Here is a 21,922-nt window from a genome sequence, read left to right as displayed (position 1 = left end):
GGGCAGACCCTTAGAAACTTGAGCATTTACATGGCCTATAAAAAAAAAAAAAAAAACCAACTTAATTTTGGCTTTGTCACAGTATGTTTTCTGTCTGTTTTCCCTCTTAGATGCAGAAGTACTTCATTGAAGTCTGAAAAGAAAGGCAGTAAATGGTCAGCTGCTACCTCCCTTATAGCACAGACTCTGATGTGATGACTGTGACGTTCTTTCCTCATAGGATAGGAATATTCCAAGTTATGGTTTATGCAGAACAAAAAAATGCTGCTCAGGAGTGTGTGGAGTGGTAAGAGATACAAGCCCAGAAAGATGAAATACGACTTCTTTGTCTTGTTCTAGCATGGCGCAAGTGTAAGGTAGGGTAGTTTCATTGGGTGTCTTGCTACCTGGATAGCCGTTTAAAAGACCCAAACAAACAGATACTTCATTAGTTGGTTTTTTTTTGTTTGTTTGTTTTTACAGTCACACACCTACAGTATTTTAACCTGCAGAAGGAATTGTTTATTTTTATTCCATTCTTTTCTCCTTCAGTCGGCTGAGTAGCTCATGCCAGGTGAACAACAAACTCCTCCATCACTGCGTATACACTTTGGTGATATCAATGCATTTTCCTTCAGGGGGATCGTAACCAGGAAGTGGTGGGGTATAATTAGGTCCATCTCTCTCAAAGGGTAAAAGCCCCTCATCTCGTCTGATTGCTGCCTGATACAACTCCTCAGATTCAAGGCGCAGTTCCTTTAGTGCCTCTTGCTGAGATTCTACAAGGGTCTGAATTGCTTTCTTTTCTGCCTTATCTTGTTTCTGCTTAAACGAACACCACTTTTTCAGAAGTAAAACTCTTCTTTCAGTCTCCTCAAAGGACAGAGGGGGAAGACTTCGTACCCTGATAAAGAGTAAGATAACATTGTAATAGAGAAATAGCCTGCATCCCAAAGAGCAAATTAAAAAAAAAACAACAAAACAAGAGAGAACACCCCCACCAACAACCAAAAAAACCCCACCAAACCCAGAAGAATACATTTCATTCATGCAATGTCTGTGAGATTTTCCACGGTCATTCTAACAGGAAATTCATGTTACTATTTTTTTACTACTTTTAGCAGGAGCAAATAAAATTTGCTTTCCGAATTTTTGTCCTGGTCGAAGTTGGTAAGGTTTTGTACCAAGGCTGGCACTATATTGCAGTTTTGCAGAGAAAGAAATTGTGTTTCTAACATGAATGCAAGTGCATGGTGAAAGACAGTCTTACCTGTTGCTCTCCGAGTACTTAAGTGGTGTTATAAAATCCTCAATTGGAATCATTTCTGGGGCAGCTTTTTCCAACTTTTTAATCTTCTTTTTCAGACGATCCTTCTGTGCTTGCTCTCTCTTTACATCCACTTTCTTCTTCTTCTTCATTGGTTGTGCTCTAGAAAGGAAATAATTATGTGAATGAAAGAAGATGCTTTGTCATTTAATTCAGCACGAGCAACCTCCACTTTTCTAAGGACTGTTCCTTCCCATTGCTTAATTTGGTCCCTAATAGAAGTTCCAGCCATTAGCTGTATTCAGGTAACTTAATTTCCAGGAGACAGTAATACGTCTTGAGATTTTCTGCAGAGAGAACTGTACTTGCCTGAGAACAGCACCCTCCAGTTTTGTGCTGAATATCAGAACGACCTGAGGAAGTTCCACAAAAATTGAGTTGGAATTGTTTTGTACTAGCTCAGAGTGCAGCAGAGCAGGTGACAGGTTTATCTGCAAATCTTCCTGTCATCTCCCATTAAAGGAGTGAGTGGTTTTACATGTGCTTTTAAAATTTCCACATTTGGAACCAAATTCAAGGTACAGACATTACTCTCCTGTTGTACTTCTCCACACAGATCCAGTATACCCTAGACAACATATGCCACGCTCCACAAACACTAATCCTCACAGTGGACCTGTGGGATATTCCTGCCTTGCAGACTGAACAAACAATCTTTATGGTATGAAACAGTACCTAACAGCTACCAGGATATGTTAAATCTAGTTGCATCAAAACAAAACATGCATACCAAGATGTAACATATATGTAAATGCAGCTGTCTAGTATACCACTTTATAGTAAAGTATTTTCGGTTCAGCTGGGCTGTCATTTCCATTGTTGCTCAGAAGGGAATTCTGGAGCACAGCATAAATCCAAACATCTCCAACCACATTCTGTGGTTGAGGAAGCAAATACAACTACACACAAGGATAAAGCCATAATTATATAGGTTACCATTAAACTCTCCTCAAGAGGCTGGCAGTTCTTAACTATTACATATAGTGACTTAAAAGCAAACAGCTATAGTTAAAATTTAATTTGGACTTGGGAAAATCTGTGTTCCCCTAAGGATGGAGACACTGCTATGTAACTCCACGGAAGCTGCGCTCACCTCATGGGGAGAGATGCCCTGAATGCCAGCAGCGAAGTCTGCCAGTGACTTCCTCGGAACGGAACCGTCTGGGGCAGCCAAGAACTGAAGAAGGAAAAGGAACATTAAGCATGAGGAGCAACCAACTTGGATTACATTTATTCTGCACAACACGAGAGCTACTTATTAGTCATAAATTACAACGGTGAGATTTGAATCGTCTTTGGCTACTTAATTCATGACAGTGTACAGCGTTTACCCAGAGCCGACAACCTTAAGCTCTTAAGCAAGGTAACCAAACCCAAAATTTGTTCAGCATTGTGAATCCACAGGGGACCGAGAGGTGAAGCGGGTAAGCTTTTTAAATCTACGAGTAGGTTACAGTAATTTTATTCTTAAACTCTGATAGTGGCTTCTTTGAAGTCCTGATTTTGGAGAAGTAAAACCAGCTCCGTTCAAGTTGGGAGGAGAAAGATGCCTTTTCTCCAAATTCGGTGGATGTCACGGGAGGGAGAACCGGCCCAGGTGCGGAACCAGGCCCGCGCACACCCCATCCCGACCCCGGAGCGCAGTCCCCGGCCGCCGAGGGAGCCCCGGGAGAGCGAGGCCCGCCCTGGGAAGGGAACCGGGACCAGAGCTCGCCAGGAGAGGGCGAGGCGGGAACCCCGAGCAAGGGGCGCTTCGCTGGGCTCCCTCCCCGCGGGCCCGGGGCAAGGTAGCCGCCACGGAGGGACCCGAAAAGCCGCTCCCGCCCTACCTCAAGCGGGCTCCGCAGAGCCCCCGGGCCGCTGTCGCCAACATGTCTCCCCACCGGTACCAGCGGTACGCCCGCAGTCCCCGCCGACCACGCTCCGACTCCCGCGCCCCCCGTTCCGGCTCACAAAGGTTCCGCTCCGGCCCGCCGCCCTGCTGCGGCCCGGCCTGAGGGAAGGCCCCGCCCCGCCCCGCCTCGCCTCGCCCCGCCCCGCCCCGCCCCGCCGCCATAGCCCCGCCCCGCCCGGCAGGGGGCGCTCGCCCCTCCCGCCCGCCCTGGAGGCGGGGCGGCGGCGGCGGCGGCGCCTCGCGGGATCTCGCCCCCCGCCGGCCGAGGCAGGGGAACGCCGGGGTTCGGGGGCGGTTGTTTCCCGCCGGGCCGGTTAGGCGGTTGCCAGGCGCCGAGTTCCGGCGTTGCCGGGAGCCGCCGGGAGCCTGAGCGGGGGATGCGGCCGGGCGGCGGGGGCTGCGGCACGGGCGGCGCCGGGGCATGGAGCGGCGCTGAGGCGGCTCCGGCCGGCGGAGGGGGCGGGCAGAGCGGCGCGCGGCGGGGGCCCATGGTGGCCGGCGGCCGTTGAGCTCCTGCCGCTCGGCTCGGCTCGGCCGCGGAGGCAGCCCGGGCGGAGCCGCCCTGGGGTCCCGAGGGCGGAGGCCGGCGGGGGCCCCGGGCGGGAAACAATGAAGCTCCTGAAGCCGACCTGGGTCAACCACAATGGTGAGGGCCGGCCGGGCAGCAGGTGCCGGCGGGGGCCGGGCGGGCAGGTGCGCTGGGGGGGGGGGCCGGGGAGAGGAGCGGGGGGAGGGGGGCGCCCGGGGCGCGGCACAAGCGTGAGGTGAGTTTGAACGGGGGCCGTGTGGCGGCCGGGGCCGTTGGAGCCGTTGGTAGCTGCCCCCTCGCCGTCTGCCGGGCGGCCGCGGCGTGCTCGGGGCCCCGCCGCGCTGCTGGGGAACTGCAGGTGCCTCGGGGCGGGCGGCGGCGGCGGTGGGAGCGGGGAGCAACAAGTTCTGCCCCACCGCCCCGGGTGTCCCGGTGGGCCCGTGGGGAGGCAGCGGGCTGGCAGGCTGGCAGGGGGATGGAGGTGCGATTCGTAGGGAAGGGCGGTTTCCAAAATGCGGAGTTTGGCCGCGTTTCGGCCGGAGCCCGTCCTCCAGAAGATGGCTGAAGGGTGCCGCGCCAGCGGCGGCCGGAGCTGTGCTGGCTGGTGGCCGCCGTTGGGACCGTTTTCGCCTGTGTGCTGGGGGGGGGTGGGGGAGAGCCGGGGCACGGCTCCCGGGCTCTGCAGGGAGGGGTGAAGTGCTCTTGGCCGAAGACCGAGCGGCTTTTAGCTTTTACCTGCCGGGCATGAAGGCTGAGCAGCTTCACGCTTGTGAAAGTGGAGAGGGATAGTTCGAATCCGAGAGTAGTCTGGGCGAAAGGGAGAGGAGGTTACCCCGTGGGGTGTACCGACGTCCCATGCCAACGCACAAGACTGACAGGGCTTCAGCACTGGCCGTCTGTGCTGTTGTTGGCCATGCGGGACGAAGAGTCTTCCGAGGGAACTTTCCAAACAACTCCCTGAATTTACGCGGTATCCCGCCGGCCACTCCTCTAGTGATCTTTGCAGAGATTTTGGGAGCTAAAGCACTTTCGGAATGAAGTGTCGATATTGGCAGAAAGCTCTATACTTCCCTAGTGTGGCGAGTACAGGATAGCATCAGTGTTACGTATTTACACCGCTTACGATAAATATCCAGAGTAACATCTGTACTGTTCCTGGCGAAGCAGTGAGGAGAGATCTAACGTGAAGAGCTCCCTTCTGTTTATGCAAGTTTTGTGCCCTCAAATTCACGGGTATAGCTTTATTTCAACTGCAAATTTCATACTCTGGCGCAAATGTCAATAGTTGGACTCTTCTAGCTGATTGGTATCTAGAACAAACCCAAGCTGGAGACCAGCTTATTCAAGCCGGAAAAGCGTGCTTTGGGTTAAAAAGCGCAGATGCAGCTTTACAGTTGCCTTTCTGCATACCTTGTTGTCTTTGTAAACATGCTGCAGATTTTGAGAACGGTAACTTAAGCCTCGAGTTGCAATTCGCATGCATCTTTACTTGAACTACTCTCCAGGGGCCATATAGTCAGCAGATGGACCTTGCCTTTTAACGAAAGGCTGAAAAAACTGAACTGAAAAAATGTGAAAGTGCTTTATTTGAGATGGGTTTTTTTACATTTCTGGTTGGTTAATCTAAACAAATGTAGCATTTACATCTTAATCTCTGGCTGTCTGTGGGCAGACTGTCCTGTGCCATTCTGGACCTTCAGTGGGAAGACACTTATGAGGAGCTGAATAAAAACTTTTGGCCTAAATCTTTGCTGATCATAGAGATTAGATCTGTAACTTCTTCCCTTATTTCTTTAACGAGCGCACCTTTTGGTATGGGTTTCTATTTGAAATCTACAGCAATTTAAAATACGACTCGCCATTGCAGAAAACAGTCTTCAGCCAAGCAGTTTGCAGCAAGGCTCCATTTATAAAGCCCTGCGATACCTTGCCTAGTTGCTAGTGCACTACACAGGACCTCGCTAGTCCCGAAGTTTATTCCCATTTCTGCTGCTGTCCTGCTGGGATGAGTTTGGGCAAGTCACTTTGTCATAGTTTCACCACCTGCAAAACAGACATTCATCACTGGCTTCATTTGTAAAATGCTTTAAGGTCTGCTAATGTATACAGGACTATATAACATTCATGTGTTCTTATCCTTGGGGCAAGGAGTGCAGGATGAAAACCGGTGAGTTTAGTTGGCCTCTTTTAACGTATCCAGGTTCCGGATCCTGCAGGCATTGGTGCATGCAAGTAGTCTCCATCACTCTTACTGGGCCTACCTATTTGCTCTGAAACCTCTCCAGAAACAGGGTAAAGGTAATTTATACTGTGTGTATTGGAGGGTCATTGTGATAATTTTTACTCCTTTTTATTTTCTCCACGGGCACAAGAGGCCGCGTCGCTGTTGTTGGTTTGTGAGAGAGAGTCCTGATAGCAAGACTGGCTCTTCCATACACCAGATCAAGGTGCTGTCATTCCAGCCTTTCCCTCTCCTCACTCAATTTTGGGGTTTGTACTTTACTGAATGGGCTAGAATGAGTTTAATGATGCTTGCAGGCATACATTCTCCATGAGATAATAGACATTAGAAGTCAGTGTTGTAGCAGGGAAATTCAGTACACCTGGGAATCATATGCTGCTCAGCCGAGATGCTGTGCATTTACGGTAAAAGCACTTTAACACATTTTGGCTCTACAGGTTTTTGTCTTGGAGTTCTTAATGTCACTTTTTCTGAGTACTTATTGGAAATATTTCTTCCTCGGATACATTTTCCGTAAGCTTTTCACGCTCTTGATGTGGGTTTATTAGATTTTGCATGAAGTTCTCATTATTGTTGTGTTCTTCTCTCCCATGTTTATTTGACTTGGAGCAAGGAAGAATATTGACAAGTGCAATCTAATGGTGGGGGCAGGAACGGATGACTGTAAGATACGGATGATGTGGTTTGCTTCTCTTTCCCCGTTTTCCATTCAGTACCTCTATAAAGATGCATCACACATCCAACAGTTGTATATACCTATTCAGCACACAAGGTTTTGAGAGCCCTGATGCTTAACGATGGCTAATGCGGGCAAATGCTGAGCCCTGCAGGAATGGAGGTCCCTTGCCATTCTGAGAAACCTGTGCAAACCCCAAGGTGCTGTTTGCGTATAACAACTTGTAGAAATTGGAGCCTGCTTTTGTTTAAATATAGGCACAGAGTTTATTATCTCTCCAAGCTGTAATGGTGGAATGTAAATATTTGAATTGATTTGTGAGTCATGTTAGATGTTGTGTATCAGGTGGCCTGGAAGCAAAATGAATAGAAACTCATTCATATTGTGGTAGAAATTAACGTAAAATTGTCTTTATATTTCATTGATTATTGCCTAAAGTTAAATAACAAACAAAAATTACACAACATTTAAAATTGCTTTTTTTTTTCAGCTGCTGTATTTTTTTAAAGTTGGGACTTTCTTTTTGGGTTTGAATTATCTTACTTGGAACTTTTTGTTCCAAGCTTGTTGCATTATCAGGTACATAATGTATATTTGGGTTCTTTAAACAAATAATCCAACAAGACATTTGGTCTGTCATAAGGTGTTCTGTATTTAATGAACTTGGTTTGCTTCTGTATGCCAAGTGATGCTGGGAGCTTCAATAATTTAAACTCTTTTTTTTTTTTTTTTTTTGAGAAATTATTACAAGAGAGCGAAGTGTCCTAAACCGCACTGTTAGGTTTTTAATGTTACTGCTTAAGTATCACATGTTGGTTTGATGCATGATTGCTGTTAGGAAATTCCACACATCCCCAGGTAGGAGCATGGGAAAGCATTCAGTCACTTTGAATCAGGGACCTTGTGCCTTTTGGCTCGCTTCAACAGGATCTAACAACGTAATTAGATAAAGACATGGACCTGGGGAAGGAAGCAGTTGCTATCAAATAATGGCGGCTCCTCCGTTTTTTGAGAAAATGAAGGAAGTGAGGAAAAACCTGGTATCTGTGATCAGTTGATAAACCACAAGTAGTATGGAACAAGTCTTACAGCTTTAACCTGTGACAGTTATCCACCACTGTAAATGATATTCCCTTGATAACGGTACCCTGGAGGAAAGAGCCCCCTGGTAATGACTTTGTCTTGCTAAATTTCTGTTTTGTGATCACTTAATCTGCTCTCTCTCTTTCCTTTTAAATCATTTGACATCTCTAGATTGATAAAACTGGAAACAAATATAAGTCTTGGCTTACTTGGGCAAACAATCTAATGATTATTGAACTTGTTCTGTATTTTGAGGGATAGACATAAAAGAGTAGAGAGCAAACTTACTCAAAGTTTAAAGAAATTCCTTCTAGATTTTGAAAGAGCTAATACACGTTCATAATATGTAGCTTTACTAGTGATTCCTTTTTTTAAAGTAATCTGATTTAATTGTGACAAGCCCTGTGTTTCTCAATAGCCAAGAAAAGCACACGCAGCTCTGGAGCAGGACACTGGCAAGATTTTCCTTTCCAAGTCGGTGCATTGGCGTTCTAATGCCTCTTACCCCTAATGCTGAAACTTTGAACGTGCCACTGTGAACTCCATGTGCGTTTCACCTGTTTCTGTACTCCTCAATATGAGTATGTAACAAAACTGGCTTGAAACTTCATGCAGTGTTTGTGCTGGATAGGAACTGAATGGTTTGTGACATTGATATGCTGCTTTCTAATAAATAGTAAAGCCACAACTCCTTTCTGAGCATTGGCCAAAGGGTCCAGATTAGGTGCTCTCTAGTCTGGATTACACCACCGGGAAGTCTCTATGCTTTCTGGTCCTGAAACATGCAGTAGCTCTACTACTGCCCGAAATATGGATATAAATGATCTTTTTAGCTGAAGTGGTAGAAGCTTAGGTTCCTATATCCAGTAGTTACTGTTTCCCGCAGGCATCCAAACAGGGGTGCTGCTACACTTGGCTTCACCAACAGGTCGTTGCAGCCAGAGCCATGCATGAAATCCTGGTGCCCTGTGGTCCTGAGCTAGTTCATAAGTAGTTGCTTCCCTCTTTGGTTTGCTTGTCAGCTTAAGTTTATGCTTTCCTCCACTAATAACATTACTTCAATTTACAGTTGAAGTAGAAGAGCACAGTGAAAATGTTGTGAACTGAAAACTGTGGGCTCTAAGCAACTGAACAGTCCATGTTTAATTTTATTGCACTCAGATGTTGGAATAATATCCAAAGCCATTTGGAATAAAATCCAGACTGACCTGTAAATAGTATTTCATCCAGGTGGACTTCTAAGTATTCTGTTGTGCCAGTATATGACATGGCATTTTGCAGTTGCTGTTTGTATTTTGATTAATGCAGAATGTCTATTAAGAAAAGGGTGTGACAGGTTGAGTCTGGGTGTAGTTTGACAGATTTCCTGTTTATGGAAAATGGAAGACTCTTATCTGTACAAACTCCTAGAAGTTTGGAACTTGATTTAGTAAACTAATGTTTCTAGGGAGAAAAAGCATGTCTTTAAAGATTAACCACTGGATGCATCTGGACATTGCTGGTGAGATTGAGATGCATGAAACTAGTCCAATGTATTAGAAGTTATCCATCAGATGGAAAGAATATTTACCTGGCTCTTACAGGAGATTAATTTGATGGGCCTCATGTTCGCAAGTCATTGTGCTTTAAGCTTATTGGCAAATTCTTGGGAAAAGCCCAAGTTTACTGGGTAGATCGTTGTGTATGATTAGTACCTGTGGAGTAAGATCCCTTCCTGGATCACAGTTGAGCCATGTAGGAAACTTGATTTGTTGTTGAGGGCTTCATTTATTACCGCCACCTTTCCTGAGTGCAAAGTCCATACCCTTTTTAAACTTAACATATAAAGTAATGCCTTGTGACCTGACAATTTCCACTGAGGTCTGAGTTTTTAGGATTATAATAATTTATGAAGATATCTGCTCAGTGCTCATTAGATCAAAACCCAAAATTATGCTAGGAAAAGAACTAAAAAGAAAACATTATCCTACTATATAAATACATGGCTCATTTGCTTTTGAACACTGTCTTCAACACCAGTTCCCCTCCATTTCATAAAATACAGGAGAACTGAAAGAGGTTCATAGTGGAGTGACCAGAATGATCAAAAGTGTGAGATGGCTTTTGTACAAGGGATGACTGAGTAGGACTCCTTGGGCTAGGAGTGGGAGGATTGACCTGGAGACCTGATGAATGTGTGTAGAGTTGTGAGTAGCAGAAAAGTGGTGAATGTCAAGTGATTTTTGTTCACTGTTCTCCTGTACGAGAATTAAGGGGTGTTGAAGTAACAGTTAGTAGGTGCAGGATACACGAAGTAGGTGGCTTTTCAGAGAATCCATGGCTGAGCAGTGGATCTCTTCATGTCAGGGGCTGTTGATGTTAATTATGGATCTGAGAAATGGCTGATTGAATTTATAGAAGAAAAGTCTGTTGAGGGGCTCTGATTCAAGAAGTCAGAGTTGGAAATCTTTTGCAGCTGGAAGATTATCCTAGGAAGCAGCATTGTGTGCTTACCATTGTACAGATCCCTAGGAAGGTATCTAGTGCTGGTTTCTGAACAGTACTGGGCTAGGTGGACGTTTTCCGTGGTGTAGTGTGGCTAATTTTAAGTTTTTATGGTGAATTTGTAGCTAAATTACCTCTGGCTCCATAAGTAAAATAATTCCATCAACCCCATTTGTGGATCTGTGCAAAAACTTTGCCCAGAAGGAGGAAGAAAGCTGATGTTACTGCTCTTGTAGAGTTGTGCTCTTAAGATAAGGCAGAAATTAGAGAGGCTATGCTAGTTTTAAACACATAGTAAAGGAAAGGAAAATTATGTCAGTAATTTTTGCAAAGCAACGGGTGCAATGACTTCACAGTTTTCCAGAATGTATAGCATATCTGTTTTGCCTGAAAAATGAGAAGCCAATGTGTCTGTCAGACAAACTTAGCAGTGTGTGCTTTGGTCACGGCTACTTTTTAATGCAGACTTTTGGGAAGGAAGAGTGATGGAATCAGAGCAGAGGAGGAACGAGTCTTCCTGTATGAGATGGCTGCATCTATTAAACCAATTTTAAATACGGTATTGTTCAACTACAAACCACCTGAACTCTGAAGCCTTGTTCATAGGTGCTGTGCTGGCTCTGGAAGCCATCATTTCTCCTGAGTATTGATGCCCCTGTGTTAGAGGTTACTGCTCCTTCTGATTTGCTGGGGAACTGTTTCCTGTTGGTGTGAATGATACATAAACAAAATGAGACAGGTTAGTACAATTACAAAGTCTTTGATAACTGGCTTCCTACAAGGAGCACTCTCCTTCATGTCTAATGACAAATTTGAGAGTATAGTAAGTTGTCTTGCCCAAGACCGTTGATGCAGATTGAAAAGGTAGCCTCTTTCACCTATAAGGTCTATAGAATGACCTGTTTCCGTAAGTGTCGGTGGGTTAAACTATTTCAGATGATGTGCTGGTAAAGTTTAAAGAGAACTTCCACATCCTGGGAAGGGCAAAAAAAAATGTTTTGTTTCTTGCCTGTGCGTCTCCAAATATTCAGCTTAGCCCTGTATGTTGCATTCAAATTAATAGAATAAAAGATAGAATGAGGCACAACAAACTGAAGAAAAGCCACAGCTAAGTCTCAGCTTATGTGTTTTATGCGGTCTAAAAGACTTGGAAGGAATGTAAGCTGAGTGCCATCTTACTGTACTTAAGGTCTTTGCTTGGCTGCCTGTAAAAATTTTAAGGGGAATCACATGTCAGAGTTGCAATATAAATCCAAATAAAATAAACCTTAAAACAAGTCAACATAAAGAAAATAAAAATTGACATGAAGCAAAATGCATATCCCTCAAAAAGTAAGAAATACTGGATATTTGGATGAGGGTTTTGTTAGCAGTTTAGCATCAAGAAATTCAGATGCTACAGTTGCAACATAAAACCTGTCGCTGCATAAATTCTCCAGGTTTTATTGTTTATGTCTTAATATATCATGAAGATACAGTGCAAGAATTGACATACATGGGAAATTTATCAAGTAATCTTGGTACGTGGGTACTAGTTTGTTTGGCTGTTTGATAAATCGCCTTATTTTATACTGGCGTGTGTGTGATCTTGCTTGCGAAAGCATTCCAGTTTGAAAGGGTTGGGACTGCTGCCCAAAATTATTTTAATGTGGAAATCACATGCGTGTTCCTTCAAGTAATCCTTAGTGGTAGCTCTTTCAGCATCACTGAAAGGCAGTAAGCTTACTTCTCCCTTCTTCCTTCTCCTGCAAAGGTTAAAAGGACTGTGAACATATCGGAGAGTGTATGTGATCCAGTGGTCAGAGCAGAATAGGCTGAGAGTGAGAGTTGTCTGGTTTCCAAAGCTGCTTCCCAACTATGTTAGTTATTTGTTACAGAGTTTACATTTTCATAAAGTTACTAGTTTTCTTCTGAAAGATGTAGCATATGGAGAACTGAAGGATCTAAGAGTAATATTGGAGTTGGTTAGTCTTCCTCTGTCTATATGGAAGCCCTAAAAATAAAAGCTAGTCTTTGGGTAGAAGAGTTTCATAACAACAGAATTTAAATTTGAGACAGGTAATTGTGTGACCAACAGATGCAGTCTGAGATTGGGGAGGATTAAAAAAAAAAAAACAACAAAACAACCAAAACCAAAAACAGAAACCAAACCAAAACTTGCTTCGGGTCATCAGCTAATGAACTGTAGGAACCTGGAAGAAATTCCTTACTCAAATACAGTTTTGCCTCATTGGCGGTTGCTTTGTGGTATTATTTTGCTTTGAGGCATTTGGCATATCCTGCTGGATCGAGTGTCCTTGGTTATCATTGGTTTGTTATGGCACGATAACATCCATATACACTTTTAATAGGCTGTCGTTTCTGTCATCAAGTTGCTTTCTACTCTTGTAGTCAACTGTAATTCTTACAACTATAGCTTTTAGAAGAAGAAAGTTATTTCCCAGCCAGAAGAGTTATAGTTCTTTTGGTGTTACTGCATTCTCTTGACTGTAAAACAACTCAATACGTTGCTGCTTGTTCTCTAATTTCAGGAAAGCCGATATTTTCAGTGGACATTCACCCAGATGGGACCAAGTTTGCGACAGGAGGACAAGGTATGCCTGCATACTGATAGAAGGCAGAATTTTGGGCTATAATAATAATCTTGTGCCTTCACAACACTTTAATTGTTTTGACCCTTTTAAAAACACATGACTTCTAAGAAAGGTAATTATGCAAGTCATTAAAATATATTGAAAACTGCTGTTGTTACTGCAGAAGGCAGGGTCGCATTTTCTGATGTACTCATCCTCTTGGACAGCATTGAGATGGTACTTGCAATAATTGAGTTGTGGCCATACCAGCCAAATTTCTTTTTTATTTGAAGAGAAACTGAATGTGAAGTTGGGCTTTTTGACCTGCAAAATAGTAGAGCTATTTGGACAAAAAAAATCCAATTATATAAATGGAATAGCTCAAGAAATATATGCAAAAATATTGTTTGGATCACAATAGTGAATAATTTTATGTTGGCTACAATAGTTACAATTTAGAATGTGAATATATCCCTTCTCTTTTAAAATACAGTCTTACTATAAGTACTTTGTCCCTATAGTTGGTATCAGTTATGTGCAGTATGATTTTTGAACAAGGCTATATAACTTTATTTTTAATAGCTTCAAGAAAAAGAAAACACTTCTGACTCAGTGTAGTTATATCGGAATGGTATCTGTATTCAAATGTTTCCAAAGTTCCCACTGCAGTATTGCCTAAATTTTAGCATCTGTTCTGGAACTGAGATTAAGTTGAAAAGCTTTTTTTGCATATATTTAAAGTGGGGGTGGCTTTTTGTTCTCTTACAGGTCAGGATTCTGGGAAAGTTGTGATCTGGAATATGGCTCCTGTCCTGAAAGAGGAAGATGAAAAGAATGAAAATATTCCCAAGATGCTTTGTCAGATGGACAATCACTTAGGTAACAAAGCTGGAGTTTTTTTACTTTTCTTTTTTACTGATTGTTGGTAATTTGCCAAAGCTTAAGTGTTCCATGTTCATAATTACAAAAATCATGCCCTGTCCAGTGGTGAAGAATCAATAAAATGCAGCAGAGTGGTCTCATACTTTGGCTATATGCTTCTTTAGCTATTCAGCAGAAAACGTTGTTAAAATATGGGAAAATGTCCAGAGAAATGTAGATACCTTTGGAAACCTCCTCCCTATGAACTTTTTTCTAGCTGTGGCCTCAAAATAATTGATAATGCACATTCTGAGAAACTGGGGAGCTCTGAAGGAAAGGGCAAGAGAAGAAATAAGTATAATGGCTGCCTGAACAGGCTGTCCCTTCTTTTCTTCAAGATGCATCTTTTCTTCAAGATATGCCTTTCCTTCTTTGCCCTCTTAATCCTTCGTCATTTACCACAAGCAGTTTCCTTTGTTAGATCAATATTAATCTTTCTTCTTTTGAGCTGCTTTTGGTGAAGCTTTTTTAAATAAGGAATAGGGTTTTTTTAAGTAAGAAGTTCCTCAACTGCTACTGAAAGATAAGTACCAATTCATTTATCTAAAGCAGACAGAATAACTGCTTTGAGTGGAAAAAGCACACTTAAATCCGAAATGTCTCCTGTCAAGTTTGCTTATTATAAGCTCTGTCCCCAGTCCAGAACCACTTATTCTCATATTTCATCTTACAAACTTTATTTTCTGCATTTCAGCTTGTGTGAACTGTGTGCGATGGTCAAACAATGGAGTTTACTTGGCTTCAGGGGGAGATGACAAGTTGATCATGGTGTGGAAACGAGCTGCGTAAGCATGTTTCTTCCTTTTTGATTTTACATTTTATTTCAAGTAGGTTAACTCTGTCACATCTCTTAGTGTTTCTTCCCTGTGCTGGCCTTTTGTAAGCTCACTGCTTCACCTGGTGTGTAAAGAGCTGAAACCTGTGACACCATATCACTGGTATTGAAGATTTGGTCTCTTCTGTCTCTTGGGCTGGAGACATGGGCAATCTCTCTCCTCTCGAGGAGCTGAGGCATTTTCTTCCATCCTTGAAGAAAGCTTCCTGATGAGATTTGTAGAATTACCTTAAATGCGATTATTTTTTGCTAACTGTAGAAATGGTACATTTTATTGAAGCTGTTTTTTTAATAACTGGAATTACTTTCTCTACAAAAATACTTTTTCTTTTTTTTGCTTCAGTTTTCATTGCAGAAGTAACTGACTATAAAATAGAAGTGTACTGTGCAGCTGATTTTCTTTAGAAAGAAGGTTTGAAGAACTTGAGGTGGTTCTGTTGGTAACTGTCTCTATTTTAATTAGGTACATTGGACCTAGCACTGTGTTTGGTTCCAGTAGCAAACTTACTAATGTTGAGCAGTGGAGGTGTGTATCGATTCTCAGAAGCCATTCAGGGGGTAAGTTAAAAGGTGCTGAATGAAGATAATTTGCATGTATTTTGAAAAAAAAATTGTTTTTCAGGGTCACATTTTCTTGCTCAAAACATATATATTTGGTGGCAATTGAGAATTACTTTTAAGAGCAACAATGAAAACCATAAAGAAAATGTAATTTTTAATCAAATGCTGATTTTCGTACAAGTAACTTCCAGCAACTATGTAGCAGAAAAATTAGCAACGAAGAAATTTATATTTTGCTATTTGCTAGCTTAAAAATGAGTCTGAATAAAGGAAGCTAAACTGTATTTTTATTTAAGTAAATGTTCACACTTGCAATGAATAATCTCCTCATATGCAAAAGCGAAAGTTTTTGTAAATCAAAGAATACTAATGTTTATTTAGAAAAAATAACTGAAGAGCAATGTGAAAGATGAATAAAATAGATAATTTCAAATGCAGTTTGCACCTGCTGACTTGAGCTATGATTAAAATCAAGATTGAAATCACTTTGATCACTCCACCTGTGCTGGAATAAAACGAGTGCATTGCAATAGCTGCTGTTGCTTTTTCATTCAAAACAAAACAAAGTACTTTATACAGGCATTAGTACTTCCTATAATCACTAAACATTGCATTCTCTGCCTTGGAATTTTTTGGGGGTTTTGTTTGTTTGTTTTGTTCCCCATTGAACATTTTAAGTTGGAGACTCTTACTCCCGCTGGGTCTTGCTATGTTCTTTCTTACCTTCCAGTCTAGTGAGATGATGATAATTTCTCAGTGATAGGAAAAATGTGCCACACAAGTTCTTTTTAAAAAAGATTTTTGGATTCTCTGATTGCCATCAACATCTTAAATGGAAACTTTTTTTAAACAGATGTCATGGATGTAGCGTGGTCTCCACATGATGCCTGGCTGGCATCCTGTAGTGTGGATAACACTGTTGTCATCTGGAATGCTGTCAAATTTCCAGGTGAGAATTCTTACATTTCAGATGTGCGAGTATGTAAAGCTTTGCGGCAAACTCTTCCCTCCATGGGTGTATTTCACTGACTGTGAAAATCTCCCTATGAGAATGGGTTGTCTGTCTTTTGAGATGACACGCTTACAATCTGGTGAGTCAGTCTTTCCAAGTTTGGATGGCAATGAGCAGTGGATTCCGCTCTGCTGTAGACAACAGCTACATTCAGGTTGTGCTGCTGGTTTTACATGAATGTTATTATTACATGTATTTTCTTTTTCACCTTCTCTGCAAAATCCCAAATAGATAGAACTTCAGCTTGATATTACATCTATACATGCATAGATTTTTTACCTGTTGCCTTTGTATGTACAGGACTTTCCATTCATTTGCCTTTGGGGAGGGGGGCATTATCTTACCCCATTTTAAATGCTGCTGCTCAATAAGCAGTGTGACTTTACATGATGAAGGGGAGGAAGGAAGGACTAGGGGAGCCTCATGGCAGCAGAAGTTCTCAAGTCTTACATTTGATGGCCATTTTCCTTCTTCCATTGCTGCAGTGCTGGCAATTCACGCAGTGCCGAGGCCTCTTGTTTCTCAAGGACCATGGTGCCAGGTGCAGCTGGCGCACTGGACAGCTTTAGCTGACCTGCGAGGGTCTGTGGCAGTTAGGGAGCACGTGCCTTTATTTGGCTGCTTCTCACCACACAACTTGATGCAGGCTAAAACTCCCAATGTGTGGTGCCTAGTCACTACCACTTATTTTAGGGTTGTTTACAATCCTGATATCAGAGGGTTTAGGCTTTCAAGCTAGCTGTGTATCCTGTGCAGTACTTGCTTTCAGCCTCTTCTCTCACAGTCTGAAAAGCAAGAGATTGACTGAAAGTAGGTTACCAGGTCTGCCAGGCTTATGTGTCTGTTCAGTCACAACTTTGACGTAGTTCATGTTGGTGCACAAAGCTGAATTTGTTGTGATAATCTTTGGGTGCAGAAGAAAGGGTGAATGTTTAACTGAAGTTCCAGTTAAACTGCTGCTTTCCATAGCTTGAAAGTGCTATTCTGAAGTGCCTGGGCTCTGCTGGTCTTCCTGCTCTGATCTGTTTCTTATAAAGTTCTGCACCCCTTATTCTGGCCGGAGTTCTCTTTACCACTTTTTTATATCATTCTTAGCTTAAGTACAGGTTCCAGTTTTGTCGCTAGGTAGTTTTTTGTACCTTAAAGGAAGTTATATTTAATGTGCTGTTTCAAAAAGATCTTATAAATCTCCTCAACAGTCTGTCCTATAAGAGATATCAGTAGCTACTCTGTATTCTCAATTTTTTCGTGCACAGAAATTCTTGCCACTTTGAAGGGGCATTCTGGCTTGGTGAAAGGACTGACCTGGGATCCTGTTGGGAAATATATTGCCTCTCAGGCTGATGATCGAAGTTTGAAGGTGTGGCGGACCATGGACTGGCAGTTGGAAACCAGCATCACAAAACCCTTTGATGAGGTACTTCAGAATGTGTGACTATTGAAAATTAATTCCTATAGAATGAACAAAAATTATAAGAATAACTCTGATTCTGCATAAATATTACTTAATTTAACAGTGCTGAATCAAAGGAAACTATCAGATGGCAGGTTCAAAAGGGGAAAAAAAAAAAGAGCTACTTTCTCACACAACACATGATTAAATTGAGATTTTCATTGCCATTGGATATTGTGGATGCCAAAGGTTTACATGGGTTATGTAAACAATTAAGTAAATTCCTGGAAATGGAGAGGTTATTCCAAGGAAGTATTGTCACTAATTACATTGTTCTGACATTATTCCCTATGCATCTTCTATTGGCCGCTATCAGAAACAAGATAAGTACTTAAGTACTTAGGAGGTATCTTTGGTCTGGTATCATAGGGCTGTGATGTGACGACTTTGGTCAAGAGATCAAATTTCTGGGGACAGAAGCTGGTGCTTAGTGAGTGGAGTGTACTGCACTGATCTTATGGTATTGTGATTGGTGCAATTACTCTTTGTAGTAGACTGTAAATGCCTAAATTCATGTGTGAGCTGGTGTTGCAAGCTGAAGTCTCAGTATTATTATAGGTATGCTGCAGCCCTGTCACTAAGACTGTGATGAATACTGAGTGTACAGTATCCAAAAAGACTTAAATTTTGTTTCCTTTAAAACAGTTCTCCGGGCTCCTTTTTCCCCCTTTTGGTAGGGCTTCATAAGTTACACTAGATCACCTGTATAAACGTGGTTGAAGTGCTGAGAATTGTATGTAATGTCATTCTTTTATATGCACAAAAAACTTACTTTGTAGTCATATTCCCTAAATCTAAAATTTAAATAGTTTGTATTAAAAATCCTGTGTTCACCAAACACTTTTAAAGCTCTAGTATGTTGGGTTTTTCTTGTCAGTGTGGAGGGACAACTCATGTGTTGCGTCTTAGCTGGTCACCTGATGGTCACTATCTTGTTTCTGCTCATGCCATGAATAATTCTGGACCTACGGCTCAGATCATTGAGAGAGATGGATGGAAAACCAACATGGATTTTGTAGGGCATCGGAAGGCAGTTACAGTAGTGGTGAGTGAGTGATAGTAATTTATGCCTGAAGTAAAACTTCTAGTATGTGCTTTTTGGTAATTTTATGCATAAATGGGACGAGGTAAAGGTAGGTGTCAAGATTAGTAAAGGAAACGCATGGTGGTGATTAAAAGATGTCAACTTCACATGTTGGAAGCAATCAGCTTGCTCTTGTGAGAAAAGAACTGGACGTAGATGAACAAGACAAGGGAAAATACAGGAGCATGTTAGGAATGCCAAACACTAGCTTTCTTAGCTGTTCAGTGACTTGATTAAAGTGACTAGGTTTCTAGTGGGTTCCTGATCACTAATAAAATTAATAGTATTTGCTATTCTTGTTGAGGCATTCAGAAAGCCCCTTCAGAAAGCATATGTGGCTTTTGTCAGTGCTCTTGTAGTCTGGTTAGGGACTTTGTTTCTATGAAATGTTTCTTTTTCACTCCTAAGTGGGGAACTTGCTTTTAAAGCAGATCTACTAAAATGTAATTACTGTAATAAAATTTGGGGCATCTCATTTGTTCAGAAATTCAATCCAAAAATCTTCAAGAAGAAACAAAAGAATGGGAGCTCCACCAAGTCAAGTTGTCCCTACTGTTGTTGTGCTGTTGGTAGTAAGGATCGATCTCTCTCTGTCTGGGTAAGTAGTTTTTTTGCTACCTTTGAACTAATGTGGTCATTTGGATAACTTGGGGGTTTAGCACAAAGGTCACATGTACAGCATTAGGTCTTATATTTAGTTTAATGTTTAGGTTTTTTCCCTCGTTGTTACAGGATTAGCTGGGGGGAAGGAAGTGGATTGGTATTAGTTCATTTCTCTAAAGCCAAGAGCAGCTAGAAGCCAGTGGCAGAGTATGTTGCTCTGGTAAAGGGGAGGAACCATTAAAGGAAATAATGTGTTACCACAGTTAATAAACAATTCAGCCCTCTTTTCTTCCTATGTCTTTTACTTGCTCTCCATGTGAGTGTCTTAAGAAAATGGCTTTACTCTTTTTCCATGTTTAGCCCACCTATCCATTAATCACTCTTAGAGTCCAGCTCTGTTAGTCTTGCTTTTAAGGGTATGAGGAGAGTGTAGCAGGCACACGATAGCTGTTTCTGAGCATATATACTACTCATCTTTCTGCTTTGTTCTGGCTTCAATCCCTGGCTTCTGTCTTTGCTATGGAAAGGAATGTGGAAATGAATGAGCTTTTTAAGTATACTTTCAAGTTTTCAGTATCTAGTTTGGGTTTTACTTTGAAATCTACACTAAAATTTTTACTCTGGCTAAGAGAAGAGTAGCTATTCTCACATTTATAAATGCAAGTCAGGTTGTTTGGCAACTGCAAAGGACAAGGAATAAATTTAACTGGTTTGTAAAGCTTTGTGATGAGAACATGTGCCAGAACACACCAATTGCTGACTGCAATCTACTATTTATAGATTCCAGTGTGGTATTTATCCATCAATCGCTAAATGCATAACACTAAATCTGTTTCTGGCAATGCTACCAGTGCATACCCATATCAAAGTATCACTCTCAGTATGTTTTACTTTCTATTTATACTGTGAATTCATTTAGGGTGCCTGTTGAGGTTATACTAGGTATTATAGAGATGCAAAGTTATAGGCAGTCTTTGCCTTGAAGAGCTTAATAGACATCTATACAACACAGACCTATGGAAACATAAAAGAAATAAAGATGACTACTACACTACATCTGTGAACCTATGAGCGCGTAGCATCCTAGACCACGATGACTTCTCCTGCTTCATTTCAGTTGTACTGTATACTATAGATATTAAGTCCATTGATTTAACATTAAAGAGCTTAGAATGTCTGATTTGGACAGGTTAGTGGGAATTTTCATATTCAGTTCTTTATTACTAAGCTGATTTATAAGTGTAGAGGAATCCTCTTTAAGAAGAATTCTGTGTCACGTTCTCTTTGCTCTTGATAGGCTTCACCTAGACAGGTAGTCTGAGCGAGGGCATGGAAACCTAATGTTTTGCATCTTCCTCTTGTGCTGGCAGTTTGCAACATCCTTAGTAAAGCTTGGAATAGAAGCTGTCTTTAGCATCTGCAGAATTACGTTTTGAGTAGTGGAGAGTATTCTGTGACAAATGTAAGAAATTCAGTCTGTGTTTCTGAAAGCAGGGGAGGGTTGAATGTCAGCTATTCTTCCCCAAAGCTTTTCTGTGCCAGTAGTGGAATGGGTAACCAGGTGTTTCAGATATACCACCAGGCATACAGCTGTATCCTGGCCAGATCTTTTTTGGTGAATATTGATAGACTCTGGGAGAGTGTTGATGTGGCAATATCTGTGGTAGCGTAGAACTTCCAAGTTTCTGAGTGTTCTTTCTTCTGTTTTAAGCTCACGTGTCTGAAACGACCTTTAGTTGTCATACATGAGCTGTTTGACAAGTCTATCATGGACATCTCCTGGTAAGTTGATTTCTGCTGTTTGTTACAAAAGTCAAAGTGTTGCTATCAACTTTAGGTATACACATTAACTGGAAATTCCTTTAAACGGAACAGATTGTGGCTGTTGGAACACAAGTAATTGGTTCCTGAAGGTTTTAGTTCTGCTGCAACATCTTTGGTAGTAACATTAGCAACTAGCATGTGGTCACTTGAGGTTGTGTAACATTAAAACTGAATAAAACCTAATGTATTTAGAATGATGCAGTAAAATACCTGTGGAATGAGTTCCTACTTGTTACGATTCTCTGAAATTTTTCATAGACTATGTATTTTGTAATATGACATGGTGGACTTGGTGAGTTTTATGTGCATTACGTCTATCACAATTTATTGTATTGTGCAGTTATGACATTCAGGCGAACCTTCTAGGCCAATCATTCCTTCGTGCCTACAGACATAATATACCAAAAGAAAAAGTCCTTTTTCTTTTTTTTTAAATGTTTTATACATACACTGTCATGGTTTAACCCCAGCCAGCAACTAAGCACCATGCAGCCGCTCACTCACTCCCCCCCACCCAGTGGGATGGGGGAGAAAATCGGGAAACGAAGTAAAACTCATGGGTTGAGATAAGAATGGTTTAATAGAACAGAAAAGAAGAAACTAGTAATGATGATGATAACACTAATAAAATGACAACAGTAATAATAAAAGGATTGGAATGTACAAATGATGCACAGTACAATTGCTCACCACCTGCCGATTGACACCCAGTTAGTCCCTGAGTGGCGATTCCCCCATTCCCCCAGTTTATATACTGGGCATGACATCACATGGTATGGAATACCCCTTTGGCCAGTTTGGGTCTGCTGCCCTGGCTGCGTCCCCTCCCAACTTCTTATGCC

At 42.0% G+C, this 21,922-nt stretch overlaps 2 protein-coding genes across 2 annotated transcripts in view; one reads left to right on the top strand and one right to left on the bottom strand.

The window, feature by feature from the left end:
- Positions 1 to 47: 47 nt before the first annotated feature.
- On the bottom strand, positions 48 to 3,303 carry MRPL40 (mitochondrial ribosomal protein L40). The gene is made up of 4 exons (XM_049806535.1): positions 3,136 to 3,303; positions 2,400 to 2,483; positions 1,250 to 1,408; positions 48 to 883 (listed from the first exon to the last, which is right to left on the bottom strand). Exons 1-4 carry the CDS (start codon positions 3,177 to 3,179, stop codon positions 574 to 576), a joined length of 597 nt encoding a protein of 198 aa, XP_049662492.1. The 5' UTR covers positions 3,180 to 3,303; the 3' UTR covers positions 48 to 573.
- A 206-nt stretch (positions 3,304 to 3,509) lies between these two features.
- Positions 3,510 to 21,922, top strand: part of LOC126040841 (protein HIRA) — a 38,680-nt gene continuing 20,267 nt past the window's right edge. Inside the window, exons 1-10 of the mRNA XM_049805799.1 lie at positions 3,510 to 3,846; positions 12,746 to 12,808; positions 13,556 to 13,666; positions 14,403 to 14,493; positions 15,007 to 15,101; positions 15,958 to 16,053; positions 17,373 to 17,533; positions 18,447 to 18,614; positions 19,138 to 19,251; positions 20,968 to 21,038. Of these exons, the coding sequence (XP_049661756.1) occupies positions 3,810 to 3,846; positions 12,746 to 12,808; positions 13,556 to 13,666; positions 14,403 to 14,493; positions 15,007 to 15,101; positions 15,958 to 16,053; positions 17,373 to 17,533; positions 18,447 to 18,614; positions 19,138 to 19,251; positions 20,968 to 21,038 (1,007 nt within the window). The 5' untranslated portion in view covers positions 3,510 to 3,809. The remainder of the gene's footprint in view (positions 3,847 to 12,745; positions 12,809 to 13,555; positions 13,667 to 14,402; positions 14,494 to 15,006; positions 15,102 to 15,957; positions 16,054 to 17,372; positions 17,534 to 18,446; positions 18,615 to 19,137; positions 19,252 to 20,967; positions 21,039 to 21,922) is intronic.

The sequence above is a fragment of the Accipiter gentilis genome, chromosome 7, assembly GCF_929443795.1.
Source record: "Accipiter gentilis chromosome 7, bAccGen1.1, whole genome shotgun sequence".
NCBI lineage: Eukaryota > Metazoa > Chordata > Aves > Accipitriformes > Accipitridae > Astur > Astur gentilis.
The sequence above is the reverse complement of the archived record's forward strand: the minus strand, read 5'-3'. Positions and strand labels throughout refer to the sequence as shown.